We start from the raw sequence: 23,966 nt of genomic DNA on the forward strand, positions 1-23,966 counted from the left end.
CTGTTATGTATAGTACATGTATACACTCTCACACTTATCCAGAAACAAAATATTTTCAACATGTATAATTTTCGTTTATTACGATCATGTACATAGATAACGGATGCAACATAGCAGACCTGTTTACCCCCAACACTTGACAAGAGTAATGGTCAAGTAAAAAAAATAGTAATCTGATGACCAAAGTAGTAACCCAGTGGTTACAAACAACAACATTAGCAACACAAACCTAATTTGAAGCACATTTGAAAATAGTAGTCTGGACTCAAATGGAGTATTTTTCAATCAATCAATCAATCAATCAATGACGCTTATATCGCGCATATTCCGTGGGTACAGTTCTAGGCGCTCTGCAGTGATGCCGTGTGAGATGAAATTTTATACGGCCAGTAGATTGCAGCCATTTCGGCGCATATTTACCTTTCACTGCCTATTATTCCAAGTCACACGGGTATAGGTAGACAATTATTAACTGTGCCTAAGCAATTTTGCCAGGAAAGACCCTTTTGTCAATCGTGGGATCTTTAACGTGCACACCCAATGTAGTGTACACGGGGGGAGGGTTCGGACACCGAAGAGAGTCTGCACACAAAGTTGACTCTGAAATAAATTTCCGCCGAACCTGGGATCGAACTCACGCTGACAGCGGCCAACTGAATACAAATCCAGCGCGCTACCAACTGAGCTATATCCCCGCCCCATTTTTCCCCCCAAAAGCCTACAAAATAGTAATAAATTACTCCAAAATAGTAAGGGTAAACAGGTCTGACATAGACACACTCATACATTCCTGTCTGCCATACTTCGCTCTGTAATACACAACAAAAAAAACCACCTTTCATTGCGCACTCACATCAACCAGTCTTCATTCTCACAATCTGAATTTTCGTACAATCTCATTTTAGCAGAATTGTTCTCTCACTTCACTTTCCTCTTTTTCCCTTGAGGTTTTTGTCTCTTGTTGGCTTTTACTGTTGCTTTTTGTTTTGCTTTTCCCAAAGGCCGTTTGGCTCCCCTCTTGCCAGCCCTTTTCACAGCCTTCTTCAGCTTCTTAGGCTTTTCCAGAGCTTTTCCAGATTCATCAACAAGTTTGACAATACCACTGGGATAGACCTTGACCCGAGCATTCTCCACAGTTGTCACTTCATCAGCTGCCACTGGTTCGCGTTGCTTTTCTGTTCTCGGCAATTTGACATCATTGGCTGATCCTGAAGTTAAAGAAAAAATAATCTTATTATGTACAATTAAATCTAAGGTGTAATGATTTATTATCTTTTGTAAGCCCTATCTATATAATTATCACAGAAAATGTAGAACTACCCGACATGTACAGCAACTACTCTTTTTTTTACACAAATATTGTACACACATTTTATGACTGATTCACCTCTGTTACAGCCTTTGGTTCTTTTTCTAACACTTTTAACTTTAAGCCATGGCAATATATACTTCACTTGACAACTTATTTCTTCATCAACATGGCACCCTACTACCCAGTCTTCGAGACAAATCCAGCTCCCGCAACTCTTTCAAAATCTACAAGCAAATAGTCACATGACTAACTGCAAAACGAGGCAACATATAACTTCACACTGCCTCCTTTCTTTCTTTATTTGGTGTTTAACGTCGTTTTCAACCACGAAGGTTATATCGCGACGGGGAAAGGGGATAGAGCCACTTGTCAATTGTTTCTTGTTCACAAAAGCACTAATCAAAAATTTGCTCCAGGGGCTTGCAACGTAGTACAATATATTACCTTACTGGGAGAATGCAAGTTTCCAGTACAAAGGACTTAACATTTCTTACATACTGCTTGACTAAAATCTTTACAAAAATTGACTATATTCTATACAAGAAACACTTAACAAGGGTAAAAGGAGAAACAAATCTGTTAGTCGCCTCTTACGACATGCTGGGGAGCATCGGGTAAATTCTTCCCCCTAACCCGCGGGGGGTACACTGCCTCCAATTATGTCCACTAGTGCACAAGACTAGTGACGTCTTCTTGGTAGTCTTTGTCTAATAACTACCACATGCACACACAAAAACAACAACTGAAGCTTAACAACCCAACACAGAAAATAAAGAAGAATGTACCAAGAGATGTGTAAACTGGGATGGCCATGGAGTCTGGAGTCTTGATGTGGATGTTGCGAATGTTCTCCATACCACCAGGCACAGCAGCCACCAACTGTTCAGCAGAAGTCACAATGTTCTGCACCAGCTCTGCTGCAGACATGCGGGTACTTCCCACTGTGGCCATCCTGACAAAACAAACAATGGAATCAGTTTTGGTAACATGAAACCGATTCTTATAGTCACTGCTTAATAATAATTTCTGACCAAACGTTAATTTTCAGGTTTTCAAATTGCTTCCAAGATAACACATGCAAGCTTGTGCCATTTCTATCAACTGTTCATGCAACAGGGTGAAAACTTACTATGAGCGGAGAACTTTGACAGAACAAGGACTACACTGGGCTAGGATCAAAGACTTTTCAAAGATTTTATCATGTTAAGAATAACTGTGCTGTAACAGACAAAAAAACATCAACATGCAGTAAATAATATTTTGTTTAAGAAATGAACGTATTTGGCACTAAAGTTTACTGACTTTTTGTGCACACAGTTACATATCTAAATAAAATCTTTTCTGTTGCTGCAAACTGGTCTGAATGGAGAAGTTGCCTCGGGAAATTTCTATTTCAACACTTTTAAACAATGTCTGACAGGGATAACTTTCATCATCCTTGGCAACTTCTACAATCCAGTGCAAAGCTATTGATATAATTCTGAGAAACTCTTACCCTACTGGTCCTTTTCCAGAGAATACACACCGACTGTTGTTGATGGCAGCTTCAAACTCTGCTTTCAAATCTTTTGCATCCATTCTCACTTGAACAGGAAGTCTGGAACATCAGACAATAAAAGACAGATTTTATGACACTGTTAAACTTTCTTTATTCTTTCTTTATTTGGTGTTTAACGTCGTTTTCAACCACGAAGGTTATATCGCGACGAGGGAAAGGGGGGAGATGGGATAGGGGAAAGGGGGGGGAGATGGGATAGAGCCACTTGTTAAGTGTTTCTTGTTCACAAAAGCACTATTAAAAAAATTGCTCCAGGGGCTTGCAACGTAGTACAATATATGACCTTACTGGGAGAATGCAAGTTTCCAGTACAAAGGACTAAACATTTTTTACATACTGCTTGACTAAAATCTTTACAAACATTGACTATATTCTATACAAGAACCACTTAACAAGGGTAAAAGGAGAAACAGAATCCGTTAGTCGCCTCATACGACATGCGGGGTGCAGAGAAATAAGGATGTGGAAAAGAAGACTTTTGGTAAGTGAAATAAAGGTGATGGATCCAGTCAGGTAGAAATAAGACAACAAGAAAAGAATTGGAAAACTGCAGGGAATAGTAGGGAGAGTTTTCTTGGAAGGAAATATAGGTGAAAGGACTGGTAAGGCAGAAATAAGATAAAAGAAGAGAAGAAACAGAACCGTTAGTCGCCTCTTACGACATGCTGGGTAGCATCGGGTAAATTCTTTCTAGTCCCAACCAATATGGGACTCCCCTTAACCCGCGGGGGGTATACACATCGCACTGGCCTATATAGTAAATACTCAATCTCGAGAATATTCCAGACCGAACATGATACAACTAAAATTAGATGAACTGTCCATGGACTAGAATAGTGACATTCTCTGTGACGTACATCAAAAGTGCCGACGCACTTCATCCGAGCGAACGCCAGGAACCCACGACTCAAAACAACGTGGTAAACAACTTGTTTTGACAGGACTAGAAAGTTCACCTGCATTCTCGTCCAAACATAAATATTGTGTTTACAAAATATAATATCGGTATTTTCCCACAAAGTACAAATAAGTCAACTACATGCAACACACAAAACTGAACCAAAGTTCAGCAACGGCAGTGTTTCCTAACAATGGGTATTGGTCACTCTTTTTATATTTAGTCAAGTTTTGACTAAATATTTTAACATCGAGGGGGAATCGAAACGAGGGTCGTGGTGTATGTGCGTGTGTGTGTGTGTGTCTGTGTGTGTGTGTGTGTGTAGAGCGATTCAGACTAAACTACTGGACCGATCTTTATGAAATTTGACATGAGAGTTCCTGGGTATGAAATCCCCGAACGTTTTCTTCATTTTTTTGATAAATGTCTTTGATGACGTCATATCCGGCTTTTCGTGAAAGTTGAGGCGGCACTGTCACGCCCTCATTTTTCAACCAAATTGGTTGAAAGTTTGGTCAAGTAATCTTCGACGAAGCCCGGACTTCGGTATTGCATTTCAGCTTGGTGGCTTAAAAATTAATTAATGACTTTGGTCATTAAAAATCTGAAAATTGTAAAAAAAAATAAAAAATTATAAAACGATCCAAATTTACGTTTATCTTATTCTCCATCATTTGCTGATTCCAAAAACATATAAATATGTTATATTCGGATTAAAAACAAGCTCTGAAAATTAAATATATAAAAATTATTATCAAAATTAAATTGTCCAAATCAATTTAAAAACACTTTCATCTTATTCCTTGTCGGTTCCTGATTCCAAAAACATATAGATATGATATGTTTGGATTAAAAACACGCTCAGAAAGTTAAAACAAAGAGAGGTACAGAAAAGCGTGCTATCCTTCTTAGCGCAACTACTACCCCGCTCTTCTTGTCAATTTCGCTGCCTTTGCCATGAGCGGTGGACTGACGATGCTACGAGTATACGGTCTTGCTGAAAAATGGCAGCTACTTGACTAAATATTGTATTTTCGCCTTACGCGACTTGTTTAGAGTTGTCTCCCTTGTTACCAAGGAGACGCGTACAGCGTTACCAGCCCTGAACAAGGGTTAATTGCTATATGTGAGTTGGGTAAGATATGTAATTTAATTAAAACTTTCTTGACATAGTCTCTATGAAAAATTTAAAGTAATTTTCTGACCACACATAAGGCCGAAACTGGGCGAATGAAGTTGCTGCTGTTTGGCGTGTGCGTAGAAACAGAATGGGATTCTATGAACTACCTGAGCAGTCGGTATTACCTCAGTCTGACGTGCTTTCTCAACAACCTGCTTGGAATCTGACAGGGATAACTTCAGTCATCATCAGTAATTTGACTTGCTCATGATGATGATCAGTTCTCTCTCCAAGTTTCATGATGGCAGATAATGCGTGGTACAGTGATTTGTTCGAGAAGCGCCATGCAGGCTCCATACCTCCGTCTTCAGCCCTCTAGGTTTTCTGTAGGGGTTGCCCCACCCTTAGCTCCTGGCCCGTATGTCCTACCCTGGGAGCACAAGGGGGATTGTTTCTCCGAGGATCCCACCCCGGTTGAAGCTTTTACTCAGGTTGCTCCCTCCCCAAGAATAGCTGCCTTACTGGGCTGACGAGTCCATTCTGCCCGGCTAGTTCCCCATAGCTGGAATGCCTTCGTCCGCCATTGCAGCCGTTGGGAGAAAAAGTAAATATTTAAATCTCCTCTTCCGCCTGCTTTGCCGTTGAGGCCCGGATATCCTGCCGGTGCAGGGATTTGACTTTGGAGTTTGCTTCTCCTAGACCAGTTGCCTGCCATGGCTACATTCTGAGTCTGGTCTACTCAGTAGGACATCCTCCTCCGCCTTCACAGCCGTTGGGAATTCTCTTCCTCATCCGCCTGTTCCACCGTTGGGATGCCCTGAAGGTGCTATTTGCCCATAGCTGGGAGATCTGTTCGTGGACACCAGGTCGCACGTCATGGGGGCAGATCCTCCTCCCCGATCCGCCTTGCTTAGCCTGGGGGCTCGCGCTACCCAGTTTCCAGGGCTGCCAGCGTGGAGGCGCAAGGTCGGTCTTGAGACAAGCAGTACTTATCTAGTCCGGAGGGATTACACCACAATGGATACCTCGCTTAGACTGCAGCTAATGTCATAACAGCCGTCACATACAACACAGACAAGCGCAGGCAGAGCAGCAAGCAGGTACAGGCTATATGCAACCAACCACCATGACACAGCCTACAACCCTAGACTAGGGTGGTCCAAGGGAGGGCATCCTATTGATACCCCACTACCCGCACACACCAAGCACACATTCATCCCCTGGAGTCTATATCCTTGAGGTGGATAGAGGCTCCTTAGTGCCCCAGGACTTGCTCATTAAAATAGACATTTAACCCTTAGGCTGGTTGTCGCGACATATGTCGCGCTACTTTACGTATACTGTCACCCGGTTGTCACGACATATGTCGCGCTACTGGCTCAGTCTGTTTGGTCGGTTCCGATTACCTCCCATGGATGCGAAAACCTATATGACCGTTTTTTTGTTATTTTTCTCTCTGTTAATTCACCAGTGGCTTTGTAACATGTGTTACAGAATTGCACCAGTGTAAGGGTTAACACTGAGCTTTGTTAACTCACCTTTTCCTGCCAAAGAAGGCTTTTCCAAGATAGGATGGCAGCAATCGAATGATCCTGGCATCAGCAAGGAAAACATCAAATCTGTTGGACAGGTTCCGCTTTGCCTCAAACGGTTTGTGTTCCAGTTTCAGCGCCTTCAGTGGTATGATCTGTAACGAACAAAATGTAAGGCAAAAAATAAACAAGAAGAGCAAACGCTCGATCGAGTCACTTTCGCAGTTCTGAATATTATATGAGGCATCAGATGGACAGGAAGAAATTGCTATTCACAACACAATGCATACCTGAAGCATACCTGTGACCTTGAAAAAGGTCAAAGGTCACCAAAGCAGACGTCAAAGTGTAGAGGTCACTGGGAGTCACGTTCACATAAAATTTGAGCCCGGTCACTTTTATAGTTTCCGAGAAAAGCCCAACGTTAAGTTGTGTGTTGCCGAACAGAAAAGGCTAGTTATCTCCCTTGTTTTTCTGATAACGTTCGTAAAAGGCTACAGATGTAAATACTTTGATGTAAAGAATAATCCTACAAAGTTTCAATCACATCCGATGAACTTTGTCAAAGATATAAAATGTCTAATTTTTCCTTTGACGCTGACCTGTGACCTTGAAAAAGGTCAAAGGTCAACGAAACCATCGTTAAAGTGTAGAGGTCATTGGAGGTCACGACTAAACAAAATATGAGCCCGATCGCTTTGATAGTTTCCGAGAAAAGTCCAACGTTAAGGTGGTGTCTACGGACGGCCGGCCGGCCGGATGGCCGGCCGGACAGACTAACACTGACCGATTACATAGAGTCACTTTTTCTCAAGTGACTCAAAAAGTCCGTTTACTGTAACATAGGCCAAAAAAATAGGGTCGGTAGGTCGGGATTTTTTTCCCTCCCCCCCCCCCCAAAACCACATATTTTTAAGTTATTTTGCCAAAAAAACAGACTTTTCCCCCCCCAAATGCCCCCCCAAAAAGTCTAGGGTCGCACGAAAAAATAGGGTCGGTCGGGATACCGTAAACACTTTTTTTTTCCCCTAATGAATAAAATCTATCCAGTTTTTGAAACTAAAATATCTGTCTATTGATAAAAACTTGCCAAACTCATGAACAAATATAGCTATTCTGATGGACACGTGGGGGAATTCGAGGGCTGTGATTGGATGGTCTCACACATCCCTTTTCCGATCATCAAAGCATAATGCTACGGAAGTCGGCCATTTTTGCCAATATCCAAAAGCATATTGTCAACTAGAGGAATACTCGGCGGGGTGAATCGCGAGACAGAGACAGACAGCGTGGCGGTTCACCACAATCACCTTTGAAGGCGAAGTCCTCTCAAACGGGATTGAGAATTTTAGAGCTTATTTCTAAGCCCTATATTATCAGTTATGGCTTCTCAAATGCCAGAACATACAGACAGACCCCATCACAAACAGAACTCTACAATCCACAGGTGTTGCCTCCACACACACACACACAGAAGCCGTATATATCTATGTATATATATAAATATATAGAGATAGATGACAGTGGATTTTTCGATAAATAGATTCGACCTTTGCACTTTTACAGTGAGGACAACTTACGGGTACATGCAAGGAAAGCCCACAACTTCTAAGGCGAACAACTCTGCAGAGTCTGCTGTGAAGGGCGACGGTAGTCTCCCTGTCACACTCGACCCCCTTTGAATGAACTTTGTCCCCAAAGTTCCGAACAATGGACCCGCCAAGCTTAGGTCCCTCCCAGGTGGAATGGGAACAGCACGAAAATGATTCAGTGGCCTGAACATTTCATGTCGAGTCCCATCGCTGTCGACGACGCCAAATGTAATCGAGTGCCGAAACACCACAATCACCTTTGAAGGCGAAGTCCACTCAAACGGGATTGAGAATAACTTATGAATTCTCGAATGAAGGCCTGAACATACAGACACACCAAAGCTGCCAGACCACATCACAAACAGAACTCTACAATCCACAGGTGTTGCCCACACATACACACAAACACACAGAAAAGCCGTATATGTATATCTATATCTATAAATATATAGAGATTGATGACAGTGTATTTTTCGCGTGGCTATAAATTGATTCGACCTTTTCACTTTTACACTAAGGATAACTTACGGGTGCAAGGAAAGCGTTCTGGACAGTGCAGTGACATTCTAAAAATAGTAACGTAGTAACGGGAATATGGATTGACGCCACACTAAGGAAGGGAGATAAACGCTGAAAACACTGGAGAAGATAAGGAAGAGTTACTGGGAATGGATCCAGAGAAAAACCCAAACCGGTTCAGCGCTGCGAGCACGTGTTGAAATATCTCATCGATGAGGTTGTGTTCGGGGTGTAGCTGAATACGGACTCCAAATTTGAAAAAGATCCGAGAACTTTGGCCGTGCATCGCGGACACACACACACACACAGACAGACACAAGTCGTATATATATATAGATAGATAACAAAGACGCATGGTTCCGGTTTCTTCCACGTGTATAAAGTACACGCATACCTCGCCAGGTTTGTTTATGTGACAAGTCGACAGACGATGCCATTTGCTTTGTGTGTGTTTTTGTTGTTGCTTAATGTACATGACATACATTACGTGTAAAGTCCAGTTCTTTAACAGGCAACCAACCGTGCAAATTTCCAGAAGCTGCAATCTGAAGCGACCTATCTCTTATTCTAGCAGACGATCTCTCCAATGTTTAACACAAAATCAGCAAACTCTCCTGTCACATAGAACGTTCATTTTATAGTGCAATGTTGAAATGAAGTTACTGGTCTGAAACATTTAGTCGTTTCTTCTGAGACAATCCTTGTTCTCTTATCATCTACAGATTTACCTCAGTCTTCACCACGCGAATTCCCAACAGAAGTCAGACTTTCGAACATACAATCTACGTAGGCACTCTTAGTCACCCCAAGCATTCAAACGAGCACTTAAAACACACCTCTTCAAGAAATACAACCCCTGATTTTGTTTTTCTCAGTCCATCAGTAGGCTACATGTAGTGTATTTGTTGTTTTAGTGATAATGTGATAATGTATATAAACATCAAGGGCTGTTTTCAGAATTGTTGATAACATGTTCTGTTTGATTAAGGGTATTCAGCCGTTATTTCCTTGTTTTCACTACCTATTTTATTCATGTTTTTATTACTTAGCTAGTGGAAGAATTTTTTGTAATGTATGTTTGATGGTGTATGCTTTTAAATAAGCGTTGTTGACTATGAATATAGATGTAAATGCTTGTATAACTGTGTTTTAATTTTAAATGTGTCAAGCGCAAAGAGCATAATTGTAAATGCTCATTTATTATTATTATTATTATACGTCATGACGTCATATGATTCCTAGCATATTGACATAATGCTAAACATCCGGTTATCTCGAGTTTTCTCCGTAATATATGTCCGTGGGTTTTACAATGTTCGGTCATGCGGAAAGGGAACCGTCGTCTGCAATCAACGACATGAACCATTCTGGTACTTGTTGCTGACAAAAACATGATTTTAACACAGAATTTAATGTCAGAATAGCTATATAAACAGACCTGTGCACACTCAAAACGTTCATCAGTAGTAAACAAACCAAATTTCAGTAGTTTTTAAAATGTTTCAGTAGTAAGCTGTAACGACAGTTCAAGACATAATTCTGCTCACAAAGCACACAAACTGGATTTTACGATCTCCAGGTTGTCTTGAGAATAACTCGACTTCCAGCACTGTTGTGCCATTTTCTTCTTCTTTGGTGACAGAGCTGGTGTCTCCTCTTCACTACCTTTTGTTTGTTTGTTTGTTTGCTAAATAACGCCCAGTCCACCACGAAGGGTTATATCAGGGCGGTGTTGCTTTGACATTTAACGTGCGCCACACACAAGACAGAAGTCACAGCACAGGCTTCATGTCTCACACAGTCACATTATTCTGACACCAGACCAACCAGTGCTAGCACTAAACCCATAATGCCAGACGCCAGGCGGAGCAGCCACTAGATTGCCAATTTTAAAGTCTTAGGTATGACCCAGCCGGGGTTCGAACCCACGACCTCCCGCTCACTGGGCGGACGCCTTACCACTAGGCCACCGTGATGCAGTCTCTTCACTATCTGAATCTCGCACTCTTTTTTTCTTTTTCATGTTTCACTTTAATCACAAGTTGCCACGCAGACGCTGGACGAACTAAGTCTAAGAACAAAGACTCAATGCTGAGAACACGCGCACTTCCGGTAAATCGGAAAACGTCAGCGCAACGGCCAACTAATTGGTCAAAACATTTTAAAACAGAATTTTTTTTAATTTTTTTATTTTTTTTTAATTTTTAGTAAAACATCGGAATTTCGGAATTTTAATTACAAATCCGTAGCACCGTATTCTGCATATAAAAATCGGAGAAATTACGGAGAAACCGTAGATGTGCACAGGTCTGTATAAACGCTATTGTGTTTTCATCGTAGCAATAGCAGGGGTGTTGCCAGACATTTTCATGTTGGGACATTTGGCCGAAACAGTCAGAAAGCTTTAAGACATCTTGGAAAATGTTCGGCTATTATTTTGGCTCATACAAAGTCACCACAACATTGTCATTGAAGCACAAGACTCAAGAGGGGAACACCAATACATACAATCATTGTCTTAGTAACACAGATTACAGGGGCGGAGCAGTTAAGCCAGAGGGGGGGGGGGGGGGGTACAACCTGGGGTCCAGGGTCCCGTTGGGGGGTCTGGGGGGCAAAGCCCCCCCTGAAGCTGAAGAATGTTAGCTATTTTATAAACAATTTGTGGCTTAACCTTGATTCTAAACATGATCAACTGGTGTCAGCAGCCACTCATTATTTAGCAATCAAAGCCTGACCAATACAAAAATCTGGACAAACTTTGGCCGATTTAGGCGAATACTCTTCGGACATTTGGCCGATAGGGACATGAAAGTTTCGGCCAAAGTAAAAAAGAAATCGGCGATTGGCCGAAGGGCCGACCCAAACGACACCTCTGAATAGGGTCTGATATTTAGACTCGAACAAGTATAATGCGACTCGTCTTCGACTCGTCGGCATTATACTTGTCTCGTCTAAATATCGGGCCCTATTGCTATGCTGAAAACACAATAGCTGTTAATAATATGCATCACTGCCGATGTGATCTTATTCTGAAGACATAATTGGTACCAAAATAAACAAAAGTTTTGCCATGAAATCTTATAAACACATTGGTGTAACATACTAACAATGTGCACAAGACAACTGGAAAAACAGCATTGCCTCAGTCTGACGTGCGTTTTCAACAACCTGTGCAGGTATCTGACAGGGATAACTTGGTCATCACTGGCAAGAAGAGCAAACTTTTGTCTGCAATTCAGTACCATCGAAACTTTTAGTTCCGATCATTAATTTTAATGTTTGGAGAAAATGTGATCTATCGTGAGTTACACTGGGAATGAAAGTGGTAGATGGAATGGTGTGTTGCCTGGTAGTCTTTGGCCTCAGTTTTACTGGTAGAACAATGAACAAGACAACATAATAAATCGTGTTCATAACAGGGTTGCCTCAGTCTGACGTGCGTTTTCAACAACCTGTGCAGGAATCTGACAGGGATAACTTTGTCATCACTGGCAACCTGACTGCATCACTAAATATTTCAGTAAAAAAAACAACAAGAAGAGCAAACGCTCGATCGAGTCACTTTCGCAGTTCTGAATATTATATGAGGCATCAGATGGACAGGAAGAAATTGCTATTCACAACACAATGAGTCACGTTCACATAAAATTTGAGCCCGGTCACTTTTATAGTTTCCGAGAAAAGCCCAACGTTAAGTTGTGTGTTGCCGAACAGAAAAGGCTAGTTATCTCCCTTGTTTTTCTGATAACGTTCGTAAAAGGCTACAGATGTAAATACTTTGATGTAAAGAATAATCCTACAAAGTTTCAATCACATCCGATGAACTTTGTCAAAGATATAAAATGTCTAATTTTTCCTTTGACGCTGACCTGTGACCTTGAAAAAGGTCAAAGGTCAACGAAACCATCGTTAAAGTGTAGAGGTCATTGGAGGTCACGACTAAACAAAATATGAGCCCGATCGCTTTGATAGTTTCCGAGAAAAGTCCAACGTTAAGGTGGTGTCTACGGACGGCCGGCCGGACAGACTAACACTGACCGATTACATAGAGTCACTTTTTCTCAAGTGACTCAAAAATGAATTTGAATTTTGATTGTGTAAGTAGCCTCTAAAATTGATACACTCTGTGTGCTGCCATGACAAACTGATATTTGGCAGACGAGATGTTAACAATGTCATCAAACTTCGGTTCCGCTCATTTAATGTTTAGAGAAATGTGATCTATTGTGAGTTACACTGGAGATGAAATTGGTCTGCTATACAGTACAGCAGTCCCTGCAATGTACGGCCCCCGGCGTGAGCGGACACCTGACATGTACGGACACATTTGCTCGGCACGGAGTGTTTTCCTTCTATATTTGCCCCCCCCTTAAACGGACACCTGCAAAACGTGGACACGGACACTCATTTTCGGTCCCAACAGCAGGTCATACCTCCAATGTACGGACAGACCATCGTCAAATTTTCACCACAACAAAATCGATAACAGAGCAGTCCGGCTCTTGGTGCAAAGATCACAGCCGCAATGGCGTGACGACAGTCACTGGTAACTTGAGTGCACCTGTACCCATCAGGAGGGGGGGTAGTTTTGGTCAGGAGTGGAGTACATGCGAAGATGCCAACATGAAACTGCACTGTGCTCTTTATTCTTGTCTGTTGGACGTAAACAACAGAAACCACAGTCGATGAAGGTCCTGAGCGAAAGAGAGTGAAAAACCGGCCACAGTTCTCAGCATCGTGTGTCTGTGTGTAACCTCTTTCATTGACAAGATACTCTTGTTTCCCCTCAGTCTTGACCAGTGAGTCGGTTGCCTAATCTGTGAACCCTTCAGTTGTCTTGCTGTGTCAAAAGTTACGACACAGTCAACTGGTTTTGCTCTGAGTGAACAGTTGGAACTGACCTCTCTGGCCACAGCCCAACAGTACATGGCTGGAGGGAGTGAGAGAGAGAGGGAGGGGGGGGGGGGGGGGGGGGGTAGCTGGCAAAACTCTGTGGGGTGTCCGGTGTCACTGCATGTCAGCAGGAAGAGCATTGGAGAGAAATAGAGAGGTGTACTCTTCCACACAATTTCCAAGCATCAGTTGTCACGGCTTGGGGTAGGCATTTGTGAGGAAGAGTGGGAGCTGTGTTATGTACAGTGTATTTCCGACTGAAGAGTGAAAAGTCACAGCCATGCCACATGATCGGCATGCATGTGCAGTCAATAAAGCCAGACAAGATGAAAATAAATTACATGATTATGACATGCAGCTCTATCTGCTGCTATTTATTCAAACTGGTTTTCAAGCTTATTCTTGCAAAGCATCTGCACACGCTCCTCTGTGCTGTGTTTGTGTGGCTACTTTCGTATGTCAGTGCATGGTGAGTGTGTTCACAGCCTTGAGGATTTATTTTATCTCTTCTTTTCAACACTTTTCATACAAATCATTTTTACAGAACGTTTAAAAAAGTATTAGGAGTTTATTGTTTAATAGCCACAAGAAGTGATTAGCATAGACTCAATCCTGTTGTTTGTGTGTCTCTGTGTGAGTGTATGGGGGAGGGGGTGGTGTGGTCACCCCTCCCGTGACCGGACACCTGCAATGTACGGACAGTTTTGCTATGGCCCAAGGGTGTCCCTTCATGAGAGGGACTGCTGTACACAAGAGCCTTTAGCCTCGTTTTACAGCTATAACAATGAACAAGACAACATAATAAATCGTGTTCATAACCGGGTTGCCTCAGTCTGACGTGCGTTTTCAACAACCTGTGCAGGAATCTGACAGGGATAACTTAGTCATCACTAAATTACTAAATATTTCAGTCAAAACAAAATTTGTGTATGTAAGTGAAGCCTCTAAAATTGATACACTCTGTGAGCAGCCGTGACTTCTTCTTCTTCTTCTGCGTTCGTGGGCTGAAACTCCCATGTACACTTGTGTTTTTGCACGAGTGGAATTTTACGTGTATGACCGTTTTTACCCCGCTATTACGGCAGTCATACGCCGCATTTGGAAGAAGCATGCTGGGTATTTTCGTGTTTCTATAACCCACCGAACTCTGACATGGATTACAGGATCTTTTCCGTGCGCACTTGGTCTTGTGCTTGCGTGTACACACGAAGGGGGATAAGCCACTAGCAGGTCTGCACACAAGTTGACCTGGGAGATCGGAAAAATCTCCACACTTAACCCACCAGGCGGCCGCGGCCGGGATTCGTACCCTCGACCTCCCGATTAAGAGGCCGACGTCTTACCACCCCGCCCGTCGCAGCCATGACAAAGTGGAATATTTGGCGGACAGGATGTTATTGTTAACAATATCAAACTTCGGTTTCGATCATTTATTGTTTAGAGAAATCGTGATCTATTGCGAGTTACATTGATGGATTGGTGTGCTACACATGAGCCTTTGGCCTCTTGTTTTACTGGTATAAGTAACAATGAACGAGACAACAGAATAAATCGTGTTCATAACCGGGTTGCCTCAGTCTGACGTGCGTTTTCAACAACCTGTGCAGGAATCTGACAGGGATAACTTTGTCATCACTGGCAACCTGACTGCATCCCTAAATATTTCAGTCCAAAAAAAAAAAAATTGAATTTGAATTTTGATTGTGTAAGTGTAGCCTCTAAAATTGATACACTCTGTGTGCTGCCATGACAAACTGATATTTGGCAGACAAGATGTTAACAATGTCATCAAACTTCGGTTCCGATCATTTAATGTTTAGAGAAATGTGATCTATTGTGAGTTACACTGGAGATGAAATTGGTGTGCTATACAGTACACAAGAGCCTTTAGCCTCGTTTTACTGGTATAACAATGAACAAGACAACATAATAAATTGTGTTCATAACCAGGTTGCCTCAGTCTGACGTGCGTTTTCAACAACCTGAGCAGGAATCTGACAGGGATAACTTGGTCATCACTGGCAACCAGACTGCATCACTAAATATTTCAGTCAAAACAAAATTTGTGTATGTAAGTGAAGCCTCTAAAATTGATACACTCTGTGAGCAGCCATGACTTCTTCTGCGTTCGTGGGCTGAAACTCCCATGTACACTCGTGTTTTTGCACGAGTGGAATTTTACGTGTATGACCGTTTTTACCCCGCCATTAAGGCAGCCATACGCCGCTTTCAGAGGAAGCATGCTGGGTATTTTCGTGTTTCCATAACCCACCGAACTCTGACATGGATTACAGGATCTTTTCCGTGCGCACTTGGTCTTGTGCTTGCGTGTACACACGAAGGGGGATAAGCCACTAGCAGGTCTGCACATAAGTTGACCTGGGAGATCGGAAAAATCTCCACACTTAACCCACCAGGCGGCCGCGGCCGGGATTCGAACCCTCGACCTTCCGATTAAGAGGCCGACGTCTTACTACCCCGCAACAGCGCCCGTCGCAGCCATGACAAAGTGGAATATTTGGCGGACAGGATGTTATTGTTAACAATATCAAACTTCGGTTTCGATCATTTATTGTTTAGAGAAATCGTGATCTATTGCGAGTTACATTGATGGATTGGTGTGCTACACATGAGCCTTTGGCCTCTTGTTTTACTGGTATAACAATGAACAAGACAACAGAATAAATCGTGTTCATAACCGGGTTGCCTCAGTCTGACGTGCGTTTTCAACAACCTGTGCAGGAATCTGACAGGGATAACTTAGTCATCATTGGCAACCAGATTGCATCACTAAAAATAAAATAATATTTCAGTCAAAACAAAATGTGTTCATTTTAAGTGTAGCCTTACAAATTGATAAACTCTGTCCGAAGTGTGTGGGTGTTTTCCGCAACAAACTTGCTCATTTGGCAGATGTTTGGCAGAAGAGGTTAACAAATACACACAGGATGATGAGAAAACTTTTGTCTTCCAATTCAGTACCATCAAATTTCGGTTCTGATCCTTTAATGTCTGGAGAATTTGTGAACGTTCTTGAGCAAGACTCGGGATAAAACTGGTTGATGTATTGTAGTACTGTAGTATTATACATGACCCTAGTAGGCTTTGCATTTGAATTCTTGCGTTACCAGTATTACTATGAATAAGAAAACTGGATAAATCGTGTTCATAACAGGGTTGCCTCAGTCTGACGTGCGTTTTCAACAACCTGTGCAGGAATCTGACAGGGATAACTTGGTCATCACTGGCAACCAGATTGCATCACTAAAATAATATTTCAAAGTCGAAAAAAAAAAGGTTTATATTTAAGCAAGTGTAGCCTATCAAATTGATAAAAACCTGTCCGATGTGAGTGGGTGTGTGTGCTGCCATGACAAACTGGCTTATTTGGCAGCAGATGTTAATACACAGAGGGTGATGAGAATACTTTCGACTTTAAATTTCGGTTCCGATCCTTAATGTCTGGAGAATTGTTAACGATTCTGAGTTATACTCAGGATGAAATTGGTTGATGTATTGTAGTACTGAAGTATTATACATGAGCCTGGTAGGCTTTGCATTTGGACTCCTGTGTTACCGGCATTACTGTAAACAAGAAAACTGGATAAATCCTGTTCATTAAAGGGTTGCCTCAGTCTGACGTGCGTTTTCAACAACCTGTGCAGGAATCTGACAGGGATAACTTGGTCATCATTGGCAACAACTTAACAAGACTGTATCACTAATTATTTCACAGTAAACTAAACAATTTATTTCTCTCAAGTCTACATGTCTTGTAGTGTGATGTAGCCTATACATCAATATCTTTTGCCGGTAGCTCAGTTGGTAGAGCACTGGACTTGTGATCGGAAGGTCGCAGGTTCGAATTCGGGCCGGGACGGACACGGGTCAACTTTATGTGCAGACCCAGAGACGGAAGCCATGTCCCACCCCCGTGTCATCACAATGGCACGTAAAAGACCTTGGTCATTCTGCCATAAGTGCAGGTGGCTGAATACACCTAAACACGCAGACACCTGGGTAGCGCGACTCCGTTGCTGCTAGCTTTCCACTGGGAGGAAGCGACCCGAATTTCACAGCGATGGGACAATAAAGTAATGAAAATGAAATGAAATGAAAATGAAAATGAAATGAACAAGAAGAGCAAACGCTCGATCGAGTCACTTTCGCAGTTCTGAATATTATATGAGGCATCAGATGGACAGGAAGAAATTGCTATTCACAACACAATACAGATGTAAATAATTTGATGTAAAGAATAATCCTATAAAGTTTGAATCAAATCCGATGAATAGTTTCAGAGATATGATATTTCAATTTTTTTCCTTCAAGACATACCTGTGACCTTGAAAAAGGTCAAAGGTCACCAAAGCAGACGTCAAAGTGTAGAGGTCACTGGGAGTCACGTTCACATAAAATTTGAGCCCGGTCACTTTTATAGTTTCCGAGAAAAGCCCAACGTTAAGTTGTGTGTTGCCGAACAGAAAAGGCTAGTTATCTCCCTTGTTTTTCTGATAACGTTCGTAAAAGGCTACAGATGTAAATACTTTGATGTAAAGAATAATCCTACAAAGTTTCAATCACATCCGATGAACTTTGTCAAAGATATAAAATGTCTAATTTTTCCTTTGACGCTGACCTGTGACCTTGAAAAAGGTCAAAGGTCAACGAAACCATCGTTAAAGTGTAGAGGTCATTGGAGGTCACGACTAAACAAAATATGAGCCCGATCGCTTTGATAGTTTCCGAGAAAAGTCCAACGTTAAGGTGGTGTCTACGGACGGCCGGCCGGACAGACTAACACTGACCGATTACATAGTCACTTTTTCTCAAGTGACTCAAAAATGAGTGCTGTTATATCTTGCGACAAGCTTTTGACATTTTCCAAAACAAAATAATTGAGATGCATTATATTTGCTATGATAATAAACAAGGGTAAGGCCTTTCACGCGCAATAGGTTAAATTTTAAAACTTTCTAGCTTTTTCCAAAGGTGTGCCAAAATTGCAGAGCCATTTCTGGTTCAGCAGATAATTTTTGAACACATCCCATAATTCACTCCTCGTAAGAAAGGTACCGTATTTGACAGATTACAAGACGCACTGTTTTATAAGCCGCACCCCTGACTTTTAACAAAAAAATTGGGACGAGCCACATATAGGCCGCGTCACTATATTAGCCGCCATCGAAAAAAATATAATCAGATCGTGTCAATCAATCAAAACAACCAGGCAAACGAAAGTACGGTATTTGGCGAAATCAGCTCCGAGAATAAACAAGTGAAACAAAGAAGAAAAGTGAAAAAGTTTGAAAAAAAATATCACACACACAATTTGTAACCAACACACACATGTAGTCCCGCCCAGAATAAGCTTTTTTTGGGATGATTTACGACTTTTGCGCACATTTCGAGCAGACGAAAACACAACATGGCGGCTCTCGCTCTTCCAACTATCGCGAGACACAAAAAAACGAAATCTCGCACGCGCGAGATCCTGATACATCCGGTGTTTCTCTGTACGCTATCTTGTCATGACGACTTGTTGACAAACAAAGATTCGCGAAAGAAAGAGAAAAGCGCCGAGTCTTGAGTAGAGAGCTAATAAAGTACCGGTAATCGCTAATCGAGCGAAATGAAAATCCGCGGCGACTTCCATTCGGTGAATGCTATTCAAGTTTAGGTAACGTTTTAGCCGCATCTTTTTATAAGCAGCAATGCGATTTAAAAAAAAAAAAAAAGTCGCGGCTTGTAGTCCGTCAAATACGGTAACCAATAGCATTTGGATATGTATTAGGTTTTGTACGACTTGATTTGGTCAATGCCTGGAACTTTTCATCACAATGTTGTGGACTTTTAGTTTTTAGGCCAAAAAAAAATAGGTCGTTTACGGTAACATAGGCCCCTAAAATAGGGTCGGTAGGTCGGGATTTTTTTCTTTCCAAAAAACCATATTTTTACGTTATTTAAATGCCAAAAAAAAGGTCTAGGGTCGCACGAAAAAAATAGGGTCAGTCGGGTTACCGTAAACAGACTATTTTTTTTTTGTGCCTTATAAGTACGTGATTAAACGTAGAGTTGATTTTGTATATTTTCACCAGAGCCACTCTGCTCTGAAGCAACGGAAAATAGATATGAACAAAATGTAGTGCGTTACTTATTTCAGCAATGTCTGCTCCAAAATAAAGTGACTGAAAATAGATCTAAACAGAATTCCACTAGCAAACAGACAAGGCCTTCAAAGGCATTCAGGCCAGGATTAAACATTTATCTTCAATTCAATAACATCAAACTTCAGTTTGGGTCCTTTGAAGGCAGGAGAATAGACCCTATCGGTATTCCAAGCTCTCGCAATCTCTCGCAAACAACAGAGCATAGCAAAGCATGCGGTACAGCGATCTCGTGCGAGCTGCACAAGCCAAGGTTCGAAGTTCTCGCGATGTTCAAAGCATAACAAAGAGCGTGTCTCGCGAGAGCTGCTCAGATACCGAAAAGGTCTATTGTGATCTAGCATGAATGACACAGAAAATAATGTGATCTATTGTGAGTTATACTGGGGATAAAACTGGTTGATGGATTGATGTGTAATACATGAGCCTGGTAGCCTTTGGCCTCTTGTTTTACTGGTATAACAATGAACGAGACAACAGAATAAATCGTGTTCATAACCAGGTTGCCTCAGTCTGACGTGCGTTTTCAACAACCTGAGCAGGAATCTGACAGGGATAACTTGGTCATCATTGGCAACAATTTCACAAGACTATTACTAATAACTTCATACTTCAGAGTAAACTAAACAATTTATGTCTCTTAAACGTACATGTCTTGTGGTGTGATGTAGCCTATAAACTGATAACTTTTGTCTATGAATGTGCCGTTATATAATTATGTTGTGACAAGCTTCGACATTATTTCCAAAACAAAATAATTGATACATCATAGGTTTTTTTGCTCTTGATATGGACCATGCCTTGAACCATTGATTACAATGTTGTGGACTTTTATAAGTACGTGAATAAAAGCTGAGCTGATTCTGTATATTTTCACCATAGCCACTCTGCTCTGAAGCAACTGGAAATAGAAATGAACGAAGTGTTGTGCTTAACTTATTTCACAATGTCTGTTTCAAATAAAATGACTGAAAATAGATCCAAATTGAATTCCACTAGCAGAGAAACAAGGTAAAAAAAATCCATTCAATGTCAAGGCCAGGAGGAAACATTTCTCTTTATTTCATAACATCGAACTTCAATTTCAGTCCTTTAAATTTCTGGAGAATTGTGATCTAGCACGAATTACACAGGAGATCAAATTGGTTGATGGATTGGTGTTTAATAATTACAATACACAAGACAACCGGATAAATCCAGCTCATGAGTTACCTCAGTCTGACGTGCGTTTTCAACAACCTGTACAGGAATCTGACAGGGATAACTTTGTCATCACTGGCAACAAGACTGCATTATTAAGTATTTCACACTTTACAGTAAAAAAAAAAAAAAGCTATCCATCGTGCCTCCACCTTCTAACAGCAATAAGACCACTACATACATGTTTTTACCTGAGAGTGGGATGCTGCATGCATTCACTACACTTCTACATTGCGTATACACAAATTTCTTCTGACAAAATGATGGAAAAACGGAGAGAGAAGAAAGTAAGCCTGAGGACAAACAAAAATTTAAAACGGTAGTAATACAAACCTCGGACACACATGAAATGCCTTTGGATTTTAACACGGTTTTAACGTCTCGCACAGATTTTTCATATTCTCTGTCCTTCTTGTCCATGTCCTTGACAAACAAGCAGACATCTTTGTGTTCCTCTGTAAGCCCATTGGGTAGTTTTCTGAAAATGTAAACCACAATTAAGATGGAGCATCAATGGAACTTGTGTAAGCAGTTGCAAAAGAACATGGTCAACTTGCTGAAAATTCTATCAGTCCATAAATGTTGCCTCAGTCTGACGTGCGTTTTCAACAACCCGCAAAGGAGTCTGACAGGGATAACTCAGTCATCACTGACAACATTCACCTTGTAAAATAACTAATACAACTTATTATCTCTATCTGAAAAAAAGAACAACACAGACGATGCATGAACGGGCATAACAAATAAATATTTCCTTCCTTTCAGTTCACTAAATACTTTTACTGCACCATGTACAATCAAAGTCATTTACAATCCTTGGTCTCCAGTAAACTGAAAGCTTTTCATTGTCAAATACACAGACCAGAACTGATCAAAGCCCAAGTTTACGTACAGTTTGATGATTTTCTGTTGTTTGGAGACTTTCTTCAAGGTAAACTGAAGATTGACCATATGATCCTCCTGCAGCAGCGACTCTTTCTTGGACTCCTTTCTTTTTTCGATCACTTGTAGCAATGCATGAACACCTTTCTCCACCTGCAACAACACGTCACATAGTAGATTATTGGCAATATACAAATTACATTGTACCTTACAAATCCTATACAAGGCAACCACAAAAAGAAGTATGACGTCCCTTAAGTGTGACACTGAGCCGTAAATCCCCAGGTTTAGCTTTGTTATATGAAGTCTTATATCGCGCGCGTATCTCCAGACTCGGACTCAAGGCGCAGGGATCTATTTATGCCGTGTGAGATGGAATTTTTTACACAATACATCACGCATTTACATCGACCAGCAGATCGCAGCCATTTCGGCGCATATCCTACTTTTCACGGCCTATTATTCCAAGTCACACGGGTATTTTGGTGGACATTTTTTATCTATGCCTATACAATTCAAAATTGCTAACGCCCTGACCCAGGGTCAAACTCGCAACTTCTCACTTCCGAGCGCAAGTGCGTTAGGCCAAAAAAAAAAAATTGTCTGTTTCTGGTCACCCGACCGACCCTAAATTTCGGCGCCGACCCTAAACTTTTTTTTTCCAAACTCAAAAATTTTTATTTATTTTTTGGTGGTAAAGGACAGGGTGAGAAAATGAACAACAAAAACGTGTGAAAACGAAAGTCCGCTGACGATTTGTAAATGTGTTGAGTGTCTTGTCTCTATGTATAGTGAATCCAGTCTCTTTGCGCGATTTTTAAAGTTAGTTTTATTGGTCTACATTTGGGGTAAAAAAAAAATTAAAAAAAAATCCCGACCTACCGACCCTATTTTTTTTAGCCATGTTACCAGAAACAGACAATTTTTTTTTTGGGCCTTACCACTCGGCCACCCAGTCCTTTTTGTTAATGTTAAGGCCAAAAAAAATAATAGATGTGGTTACGGTAACATAGCCAAAAAAAATAGGGTAGGTAGGTAGGCAATCACTTTTTTTTTTTTTTTAACTTTTTTTTCTAATGTGTACAAATTAAACCTACTTGACAGGGAAATAAGTGTGCGACACGGGCGCTTTCGCTTTCATTGCGTTTTTTGCACTGGTTTTTTTATTTATTTATTTTTTTTTTGACAAATGCAATAAAAAGTTATAGGATCGGCCCCTAAAAATAGGGTAGGTCGGGTTACCGTAACCACACCTATTTTTTTTTTAGGCCTAATGTGTGCCCATGCACTGAGAAAGACATTTTTTTATTGAACAAGCAATGTAAAATTTAACACTGTAAGCTAGATATTTTTTCTTTCTAAACAAGCAATTATGTAACAATTAATTCAGGACATATGACATCGATTAAAAAAAACCAAAAAGATGTCTTGACCCTTTCTTTCGAAGTGAAATCTCTCAAAAGCCAAACAAAGTTTGAAAAGACGTCATATCGTGGCGTCACATATTTCACACATACTTCACTTCTGCAGTATGATTAAAATATATCCTGAAGTGACAAAGAATTTTGAGAACAAAGTTTGCCTTGGTGACTTAAACATACCACTGAAAATGAATGGCTAGGTCACCAGCAGGCTGTGCATATATCGGTATCACATGTCATTCGCAATGAATAATCATAACTCCTTAAGTCTGAGTCTTACTCTTATCCTTGTCCCTAAAAATGGACATCGACATGTAATGAAAAACTGAACCTTTCAGTTCATTATATTGGAACTCTTCACGTGTTGTCAGTTCATTATATTAGAACTCTTCGCATGGTTCTAGCCCTCTCTAAGCCAAGATCCAGTCCAGGGAAAACAGACAGACAGATCTACAAACTTTGTAAGCCTACCAGTAGGTACCACTACCAGTACCACATGTTTTCAAGTCACATGGACTCACAATTAGCGCTCATTTGCTGTTCTTCTCAAACTGGCAAAAGCAAAGGCATGGCGATATAACACTAACATTTTGACAACCCCAAAACAAGTCGATAACAGGCATTTATAATTTTGGCATGGTCTGCATCTGTTAAATTCATGTACATCATGACGATACCTGAGACTGGAAATTCGGCTTCTTCCCCTCCATGTTTTACTGCACGTGTTCAACAAAGACAGCATACGAAACAAACGCTGCAGAGCTGTACCATATTGTATACCTCTTGTAGTATGTATTGCTTCTTCTCATCTCATATGCAATTAAGCATTTATCAAGTGATGTGATCAAGCTTTATTAACAAAATGCTAT

The 23,966-nt window shown here is 41.1% G+C and overlaps 1 protein-coding gene and 1 non-coding gene across 2 annotated transcripts; both read right to left on the reverse strand.

The window, feature by feature from the left end:
- Window positions 1-50: 50 nt before the first annotated feature.
- Window positions 51-23,846, reverse strand: LOC138960207 (ribosomal L1 domain-containing protein 1-like). The gene is made up of 7 exons (XM_070331988.1): window positions 23,775-23,846; window positions 21,687-21,829; window positions 21,128-21,272; window positions 6,427-6,575; window positions 2,808-2,909; window positions 2,098-2,264; window positions 51-1,208 (listed from the first exon to the last, which is right to left on the reverse strand). Exons 1-7 carry the CDS (start codon window positions 23,805-23,807, stop codon window positions 919-921), a joined length of 1,029 nt encoding a protein of 342 aa, XP_070188089.1. The 5' UTR covers window positions 23,808-23,846; the 3' UTR covers window positions 51-918.
- Window positions 2,683-2,759, reverse strand: LOC138960533 (small nucleolar RNA R38). Its single transcript, XR_011454010.1, has one exon. It is a non-coding gene; the product is annotated as a small nucleolar RNA R38 (small nucleolar RNA).
- Window positions 23,847-23,966: the final 120 nt, after the last annotated feature.

Source organism: Littorina saxatilis, linkage group LG2 (assembly GCF_037325665.1).
Source record: "Littorina saxatilis isolate snail1 linkage group LG2, US_GU_Lsax_2.0, whole genome shotgun sequence".
NCBI classification, from domain to species: Eukaryota; Metazoa; Mollusca; class Gastropoda; order Littorinimorpha; family Littorinidae; genus Littorina; species Littorina saxatilis.

Coding starts and splice junctions, on each gene's coding strand:
- LOC138960207 (XM_070331988.1), bottom strand. CDS start 23,807: ATGGAGGGGAAGAAGCCGAATTTCCAGTCTCAG. Junction 21,830..23,774: donor AGCCGAATTTCCAGTCTCAG/GTATCGTCATGA, acceptor GTGTTGTTGCAG/GTGGAGAAAGGTGTTCATGC. Junction 6,576..21,127: donor GCATTTCATGTGTGTCCGAG/GTTTGTATTACT, acceptor TGTTCGTTACAG/ATCATACCACTGAAGGCGCT.